General features: G+C 30.3%; 1 protein-coding gene across 1 annotated transcript; it reads right to left on the reverse strand.

The window, feature by feature from the left end:
- Positions 1-11: 11 nt before the first annotated feature.
- On the reverse strand, positions 12-4,098 carry LOC133778538 (cation/H(+) antiporter 18-like). Its single transcript, XM_062218497.1, has 4 exons — positions 3,848-4,098; positions 2,869-3,142; positions 1,529-2,530; positions 12-1,428 (listed from the first exon to the last, which is right to left on the reverse strand). The coding sequence occupies exons 2-4, from the start codon at positions 3,061-3,063 to the stop codon at positions 229-231; spliced, it is 2,397 nt and encodes a 798-aa protein (XP_062074481.1). The 5' UTR covers positions 3,064-3,142; positions 3,848-4,098; the 3' UTR covers positions 12-228.
- Between the last annotated feature and the right edge of the window lie 5,982 nt (positions 4,099-10,080).

Consider the following 10,080-nt stretch of genomic DNA (forward strand, 5'->3'; position numbering starts at 1 on the left):
CAACAAAAAAATAGTTTCTGAATGAAGATGTTCTTTTCTCAATTAAATTCTACGAATTAATTACAGATTGTGATCACAACAAGGCCAACTACTCCAAACAAAACCACAAGAAAAGACATTATTTTGAAGAAGAAAAAAAATGTGGGGGCAGAACTTTGGAACACTCAGCTACTTTATTAGACCAGATTCAGTAAGAAATTAAGAAACTAAGCTCAGTTAGTTAGATTTTCATTCTCTGTCTGTTGAATCTTCCCCAGTTTCTGAGTCCAAATTCAAGGGCACCTGACCATTGTATTGTTGGACAACCAAAACTGATGCTGTTGTAGAGAATTCTGGCGCAGTCAAGAGACTACCAACAGGCCCCAATTCTGGGCACTCACTCCTCCTGTTCAAAGCTAAGGCTACTTCACCAGCTGGACTCCGACCCACCAAAAACAGATTACAGTTGCCGATTTCACGGATGGCAGCAATAACTTGATCAGTATTTTGAACTGGTTTCTCTTCATATTTGATGGAATTGTCGTTGGCCTTAGTCTTCTTAAAGTTGACCAAGACGTCGTTGTCAAGTGAACTAAAATCGGTGCTTGAATTGCTTTCCACATTAATTATCGCATTATCCCCAGCAATGTTGGGTTCCACAAGAAAGCGGATGACCATTAGTCTAATACCAGGGTGCTCAGCCATCCGGCAGCCATAAGCAAGGGCCTCCCTGTCATCTCGACCACCAAAGAATAGAACTGCAATGAAACAAGACACGTTACTGGCAGCCACATGGCTATTTCCACCAAGCCCACGGTCAACAAAAATTCCAACAGAGCAAGGTGCATGCTCAAGGATCCTCCTGTTAACCCAGCGGAAGTCACTTCTAGTAACTTCTAACGTGCCATCCAGCCTTTGGTGCTTGTGGAATGGAAGGATAATGATTGCAGCCCTTTTCCCCGCGGCAGTGGAACAAACGTCCTCGTGCATATCGGACATTGAAGAGATTGATGTCATTGGCTTAACAGATACTCGGCCTAGTTGCCGGTAAGTCTCAAATGCCACAACAACATTGCCAGAATCGGACCGATGGCCCTTGTGCCAAAAGGGCAATCCATTTCTTCGTGCCTTATGAACCATTAGAATAGCTGATGACCTCTCAGAAAGCTCCATGAGGTGCAGTGCATAAACAGAAAGCTCTTCTCGCTTCTCGGTTCCTCTTGAGGCCTCAAGCAGGTTTAGCAATGATGGAATGTTTCTTGTACTATGGAAACAAGCCAAGATCCTAAGTTGGGTGTTTGGATTTTCCCTTTCAACTGTTCTATACTTGTAATTAGCCATCATTGCCCTTTTTGCTGGCTTATACACTGCAATGACAACAGGTGTGGTGATGAATGTAGTAAAGACAGCCATTAGTACCATGATGGAAAATGTTTGCTCATTTAAAACCTGCAAAGTTGAAAAAAAAACATTATATCAATACTTAATTAGAAATAATAGCTATATTCAAAAGGCAAAGAATTCACACCAGTAAGAAGTAACAACTTACATTTCTATCTTTACCAATGTTGAGAACAATGAGTTCCACCAACCCTTTAGTGTTCATTAGGAACCCAAGTGTTACAGCTTCACGGAAGGGCACTTTGCATAAAAGAGATACCGCAACAGTTCCAAATATCTTCCCAAAACAAGCTGTAACTGTGACTAAAACAAAAAGACCCCATGATTGGAGCCCTCGAATGGTAGCTATATTGGTCTTCAGTCCACTTGAAACAAAATACAAAGGCAGAAAGAGACCAGATACAAGATCCTCTACTTTTTCCACTAGAGCACCTGCAAGTGGACTATCCTTTGGGACAAGTATTCCAATGACAAAGGCACCGAACATGGCATGAATTCCTATAGTGTCGGTAATAAATCCAGCAGCCAGGACAGCAGCTAGTGTTGCACATATGTACATCTCATCCACTGGCTCACCTTCATGACATCTCTGACTCATCCATTTGAAGATTGGAGGGACAACGAGAATACAACAAATTACAAAAATGCACCCAGATAGAAAGACCCATAATGAGATAAGAGGAGATTTATCAGTCCCAGATAGAGCAACGGCAAGAGCAAGTAGAATCCAGGCAGCTACATCATTGACTGCTGCAGCTGACATAGCCATCCTACCAATTTCAGTGGTTAAGAGTTTAAGCTCAGCCAGAATACGAGCTAAGACAGGGAAGGCAGTTATTGAAAGGGCCACTCCCATGAATACTAGAAATGCAGCACTATCCACATCTTTAGATATGGTTTGTCGGAGTACAAAAGAGGAACCAATTCCTAATGCAAATGGGAGGGTAATTCCTGCCAGGGCAATCATCAGGGCTTTTTTCCCAGTTCGGCGAATGGATTTAGGATCTAACTCTAGGCCTGCCAGGAAGAGGAAAAACAGAAGTCCAAGATTTGCTAGAGTTTCTAACACGGTAAGACTTCTGGGTGGAAAAATCTTGCTAATATAGGCTTCGCTCCTTCCTAGCGCTGATGGCCCCAGTAATATTCCTCCCTGATATGAGAAAACATACAAGGTAAAATAGTTACATAACCTTTCCAGGCAGACAGTAAGATGTATAAGAAAAATTAAGGGGAAAGACTTCAACATCAAAATCTAGGTATCCTATGCTTCTTTATCAGCTGTTACTAACTTTAAAACTCAAGCTACAAAACTAACTTCAAACGACAATTTGCAAATCTATATAATCGTCTAAGTGAAGAGAAGTACCTCCAGCTTCAATCAACACTGGCACCCGTAAGTGTCTTAGTTTTCATAGGCAATATCATTTATGACAAAACCATAACTACAGTTATATTATATTCAAGCAAGGACAAAAACAAGAAACTTACGATAATCTCAGCAATCACACGTGGTTGTCTTAACGGCCTCATAAGGAATGCTAGAAGTCGAGTGACAACTAGTACCAAACATATCTGTAAAATAGCAAGAGGAAGGGCAAACTGAAGAGGATCATCTCCTTGGAATGCACCGTTCGAAGTAGCCTTCATAGGACTCGGACAAGTGTGTGTAACGTTGGTAGCCATTTTAGGAGATCAAATTCTGTATGACTATTACAACTTCAGATCATTCTCCACACAGTGGCTATCTGAACAGACTTCAGCTCTACAATTGTTTCATACTTTTCTTGTTAGGCCATAAGCAAAATGATAAGCAACATAACAGAAAGTAGATGATGAGTCATATCAACTGAATCAAGGGTTTAAAAGAAACAAAATCAACAATTCCAAATGCAACTCAATCTGAAATTTAAGGCTTATCTGGGACCCATTTTGGAACTGGTCACATTCTTTATTAAAAACAAAGACATTAAAACGTTGATTAAGGACCAGACTTCTTCTTCTTTTTTTTCCCTTTTGTTTCAAAACCCTTTTCTAAATTCAAATAATAAAATCATGAGTTCGAAACCAATGATTTTATATTAGGAACCAAACAAGTCCTTGTATGTTGAATCTATCCGCAAAAAAAACAAACACATTTTGCCAAATCAAAATAATTAATCTAAATTCTTTACTCATAAAATCAACATGGTTATCAGAATCAGATAAACAAACCCATTTAATTGAATCAATTTTTTTTACACCAACACAACACTTTCCATACAAATTTCATTATTTGGAACCATTATATTATTGCATGAGATGCTACAACAGTGAAAGGATCTTTAACTATTCACAACGCTAAAGATGTGAAAAACTCATCCTATAAGAAAGACTGAAAAAAATATCTGGGAATACGCTTATGTCAACCAAAAAAGAAAAGCAAAAGAACAAATCCAAAAAACCATAGACAATGATTAAAGAGGCTCACCTTTATAATGGGTCTGTGTTGTTTCGATTAAAACAAACTTAAATCACCCAGAATCAGAGTTATGAATGGCTATGAATGGAGATCGACTGAAACAGAGCAAGTTAAAAAAAATGCAAACTTGAAGATGAAGAGAATGACAGGTGTTATAAAGTTTGAGTAACAAAAATAAAGAGAGAAAAATGAAACTTCGGCAGAATTGCCTACTCTACTCAGTTCTTTCCATGGCCAGTTAGAAAGTTTAGGAAGAAGAAAGATACATATTTTCTGGGATCATATTTTTTCTTTTATAAATAAATATCATTATTATACTTTTTTTTTTTTTTTTTTTTTAAATATCTTTAGTTTTTGGTCAATGCTAATGTGAGTCCAATTCAAATAAAAAATAAAGCCAAACATTATAAAATAATAATAATAATAATAACAAAATAAGTCAAACAATCCCACTCAACAACTTTGCCTGTATTAAACATTTTCTTCCTTAAATTTTAAATTAAAAAAAGTTTTGTTTTTCCTTAAATTTTCATTAAAGAGACGTATAGATCTAACTTTATAGTTTTTTAAAATTGATGCATGATCTAACTAAGTAGAAAACGATTTTTATTAAGATTTCACACTAATAATAAGACGTCATTTCACTTTCAAAATTTTCTTTTCTGGAAAAATTTGGCGCCTACTTTAAATTGATGTGACATAAAAAAAAATTAAAATAGATAATCATAAACCTTATTAAGTATTAGAAAATTGTGAAGTGAGACCCGAAAATAGTAGTTAAATTATATCTCAATTTTTTTTATTGTACATTATTGTACATTTTTATAGTTAGCATCTACTAGAATTAAAAATTCTAAATAATTTATTATTTTGAAAATAGAATTTAAATGTCTAATACTATTTGATGCATCATACTATAATTGTTAGAATTTAATGTTAGTTCTTACATATTTTAATTTTAAATATTGTATATGAAACACAATATTAAACTACATCAATCCACATCGAATAGCTTCTTAAGCACCAGGTATCTAATAACTATGATCATCTTTCCACAAAATATGGTGTTAGAAATCATATAATATAACGTATCAATATTCTTCTAAATATTAATAAGATGAGATAAGATTATCTTCAATGCAAAATGTATATTTTATGTAAAATTTAGCGAGTTAATGTTATATTTAATCTAATATTTATAATTCTGTTCCAATACAAAAAATGTAAATTAATATAAAAAAAATTAATAATTTATTTAATATTTATTAAAAACATACAAAAATATAATTTTTTTATCATTCAAATTATATATTCTAAGAAATTTGTCAGTAAAAAATAATATGTGACTGGTTATGAATTATTAATTACTAAATTATAATAATTAATGATAATATAACAAATAAAAAAATAATATTTATTAATGTGGTAAATTTAATATTGAAAAGAATAACTCAAAGTTAATATAATTTAGTTAGGCTTGTTTAATGGTAATTTTAAAAAATATATATTATAAATATAGAAATGATATTAATATTAAATGCTGGCTTTATATAAATAATTTATTTTAGCGTTGTCACATCACCTTGCTAATTATTTTCTGGCTTTGTATTCTGAACCATTAATTCCAGCTGATTTCTAAACAGTCAACAGAGGTATTTGGTGGGAAACAACAAAAATCTAATGGCACTTTCATAAAAAAAAAAATTCTAACGCCAATAAATGCATCTTAAAGAAACTAAAAATAATATACATCTACATGAAAATATCCCTAAATGATACTCTATATTGATACTATTTTTTGTATATTTACAAGTAATTCAAATTTTCGGATATAAATAAGAATAATTTTTACATATAAAACAAATAAAAATAATTTTTTTGTAGCATTAATAATTTTATGTTAAATTAAAATTTCAAGATGAAAAAAATATTTTTTTTATATAATAAGTGAGTAGATAACGAAAATTCTTAGTTTTAATGATTTTTTATTTTTTTTCGTTAACTTTAATAAAATATTTTTATATATAATAGAATATTCTTATATTTAACAGTAGATTATAAATATGATTTAAACTTAAATTAAATTTAATAATAATAAATAATTAAACAAATTAAAATAAAATATTTTTGAGATATTTTACAATGATAATTATTTAAAAATAATAAAACCATATATTTTATAACTTAAATAAAATTTAATTAAATTTAAACTTCACGTATTAGAATAATATTATATTAAACATATAACATAATATAATCTATTATCAACTATAAACAAATTTCTTTTAAAAAAAACTCGCAACAAACTTAAATTTAAAATCTATATATAATATTAATATCATATTAAACATATAATATATAACCTCTTGTTGTCACTGTCAAATTCAAAAACTATAACAAACATAAACTAATTAATTAAAATATTATATTTTTAAGATATTTTATGATAATTTAAATAATTAAATCATATTTATTTAAAAATAATAATGTCATATATATCAATTTTTTATCTTATAAATTTGTGTGTGTTATACCCAGATTTCGAGCCATAGTAAATATGACCTCGAAAGGTGAGTTCGCATTAAATGGTCTCGTGAGGGTTAGGGTATGCTCTACGATTGTAAATTGAGCCTGCAGAGTATGATACATGACCTCGAATGTAATGACCTCGAATGTAGTGACCTCGAAATGATCTCGATCTCGAAAGGTAGCTCTGAGAGCCCCTCATCTTCAGGAACAACTTCGGAGCAGGGATCTTGAGCTCGATGTACTATCTCGAAAGCAATGTTAGCCGGGAGATGTCAGTGGCTCGCACAATGACGTGAAACCTGAGATGCTGAAGCCTTGGAGATACGCTATGACCACCTTGAATATCTACAAATATTGTAAACACGAGATGTAATCCTCATTTATTGATGTAAATCCCCAAGAATCGTGGGATATTATTTAGTCAGTTATGTGTTTCCTGGTCTTCAGGGACGTTTCCTTTTTTATCTGATTAAAGGCATTTAAAGCCATTTATTTTATTCACAAAAGAGTAACTACCCAAAATATGTGGGATAGTATTCTGCATCCTTCTCTATAAATAGAGAAACCATGCACCATTGTAATGGACGGAAATTCTGATCTTTGAGAGAAATCTCTGGAGAATTCATGCTAAAGAATTTTTCAGAGATAATCTTAAGATTAATAACAGAGACTCGTGGACTAGGCAGATTTAACTGCTGAACCACGTAAAAAATCGTGTGTTTGATTTGTTTGTTCCGTTTGGCCATCGTCATCCATTGTTTTTGTGCTCTTCTTTTATCTGTTGACGAAAAACGGCGTCAACAGTGTGATAATTTATTTTTTATCAAGTAATTGAAGTTATTTTTCTTCGTCAAATTCACTAAAGGACATTGCGAGATACATTAGAAACTAAAAATAGTTGATGCATTTATACTACTCTACACTAGGGCTTTTTCTATTATTATTTTATTATATTATTAATTTTTTAAAAAAATATTATTGTAATTTATATATATGTCATGTAGCCATGTAAATATATATTTATGTTAATAATGTGCTTATATGTCATATATGTAGAGAGTATTGATATAGATATTTATATATACTATAGAATTATAATTTATTCTATTATATATTGAAAAAAATTATGAACCAATTTTTATTAAAATTACAGATAATGTTTTGCCCTATTTTTTTTAATACATTCATGTCATACATTATATTAAACATATTTTATTTATTTTTATGATATTTTTTATTTATTTAAAATTTATAAGATAATTAAAATATAATACAAATAAATATATATTTAAATAAGCATATTTATAACTTTAAAATTAAGCAAACTTGATTTGCACATTATTTTTACCTAGTATATTTTAAAATATTTAAGATAATAATTTATTCATTTTATCAAATCTTTAAATTTATATGTCTCGGGAAAAAGGAATAATAATTAAACTTATAAATGCATGATAATTGGCCAATATACATATATTTTTGTAGTAAAAATAATTTTAATAAATTTGTGATGCAATACTATATTTTAGTATTTTTAATTTTTTTTTAAATCTCTAATAATGTGCTGAAAATGATACTAAATTAGCCTAATAATAAATATAATTTTTTAATTATAATAATACTCTTATTTTTAAAAAAAATATTAAATATATCAACTATTTTTAAATATTTAATTTATTTAAATATTAATAATTTACCTTTTATATGACAATTGTCATTTGAAAATCTTGTTGTGCATTTAAACAGGATAGTAAGTATTATTCTAACTATAACATTTATTTATTTTTGTGCCAAATGTTATTCTAACTTATACTAAATTCTACATTTAAAATTTTAACAATATCAACCTTATTGGGATCAACTTATTAGTTATTTGTTCCATCATTGTAACCGGCACCTTATTATGTCCATCTTTTCCCATTGTTATGAGATTTATATAACTCTTTGAGTAATTGGAAGATCGAATTATTTGTGTTAAGATAAGTTCTACTAAAAATATATAGGATTTCTTTTGGTAGGGGCGGTAAGATGCACCTTTTTTATATTCTCCTATCGTGAATAATAGTTTTTGGTGTGATTCTTTTTTATAATCGTGTTTATTCTAGTTATTTAGAATATTTTGTAAATTTTCAAAAAATTCCAAATAATTTACAGGATTGAAAATAAGGTTCAAAAAAATTATTGTACGCGTGACTAATTTTTTTTATGCGCATAAAAGACAACTTGTTTGAACCTAATTTTCGATGCTGTAAATTATTCAGAATTTTCTGAAAAATTTGTAAGATACTCTAAATAACTATAATATAGACGATCATAAAAAAAATCACGTCGAAAACTATTAACGGTAGGAGAACACAAAAGAGGTGAACCGGCACTGGTGCGCATGCATGTGTGCCTATTTTTCTAGCCCCTACAACATAAACACCCAATATATATATATATATATATGATAATTCTTTTACAGGGGCTTCACTTCTACCGATGAGACTCATCACTGTTATCGACCCGTGAACAGTTTTCAGCGCGATTTTTTTTTATGATCTTATATATTGTAGTAGTTTAGAACATATTGCAAATTTTCAGAAAAGTCCGAATAATTTACAATACCGAAAATTAGGTACTTTCTACGTGCATATAAAAAATTAGTCACGCTTGCAACGACATGTTTGAACTTAGTTTTCGGTACTGTAAACTATTCAGAATTTTATAAAAATCGCGCCAATATTCTAAATAGCTACAATATATAAGGTTATAAAAAAAATTATGCCAAAAACTATTCAAAAACAGAAAATACTGAGAGTCACATCAATAAATTTAAAATGAAACACATATAAAAGAATTGTCCTATATATTATTCCCGTCATCACGACTTAAAACGCCAAACCCACGAAGTGAGTAAAATATTAGACTTTTGCTTCCTATAGATTAAAGGAAATTTTTTCCTTTTGCTTTTTCGATCCATACAACATATGACACATGTAACCTTTTCAAAGCTTTAAGTGGGGCCGCAAACACATAAACAAAAGTAGAGCACATAGAAAGATACTCATAAAGTTAAGAGTTTCTTTTATTATCTAGATTCCATATTAGACATATGATTACCTTCCAATTCTATTTTTAATTTATTTTATTATTTTAAGTACTTTGAATGTACTTTAAATTGATGGTATAAAATTACTCAAGCCAAGTGCAAATTAACCGTTGATTATTTGTAGAGCTGCAAAAATAAAAATTTAATCAAAGCAAAATATGAATAATATATTAAAAAGGTTATCAAATGAAAATAATAAATACGATTACACCACTTTTACTAAAATGTTCTCTCTTTTTTAAAGGAAAAATGTACTTTAAATTGATGGCATAAAATTAGGCAAGCCAATTGCCAACCAACGGTTATTCTTAGAGCTGCAAAAATAAATATAAAATAAAATATTTAATCAAAGCAAAATACGGATAATATAAATATATTGTTGGAACTTTTTGTTATGAATTATTAAAAATTAATACATTTGTGTGTGATATGGGAAAAGTCCCACATGGATTTGGAACACTCTTCTTGGAGTGTATATATATTGCAAATGCAATGACTTGGGGTGTGCCCCAAGGGGTACCCAGTTTTGTGCGAATGGGTGAGGACTCACACACTTGACCACCACACGCGCGCGCCGCCGCCGCCGACCGAGCTGGTGGTGTGGTGTTAACGTTTTATTTTT

This window comes from Humulus lupulus, chromosome 5 (assembly GCF_963169125.1).
Source record: "Humulus lupulus chromosome 5, drHumLupu1.1, whole genome shotgun sequence".
NCBI lineage: Eukaryota > Viridiplantae > Streptophyta > Magnoliopsida > Rosales > Cannabaceae > Humulus > Humulus lupulus.

Coding starts and splice junctions, on each gene's coding strand:
- LOC133778538 (XM_062218497.1), bottom strand. CDS start 3,063: ATGGCTACCAACGTTACACACACTTGTCCGAGTCCTATGAAGGCTACT. Junction 2,531..2,868: donor GTGTGATTGCTGAGATTATC/GTAAGTTTCTTG, acceptor TTCTCATATCAG/GGAGGAATATTACTGGGGCC. Junction 1,429..1,528: donor ACATTGGTAAAGATAGAAAT/GTAAGTTGTTAC, acceptor TCAACTTTGCAG/GTTTTAAATGAGCAAACATT.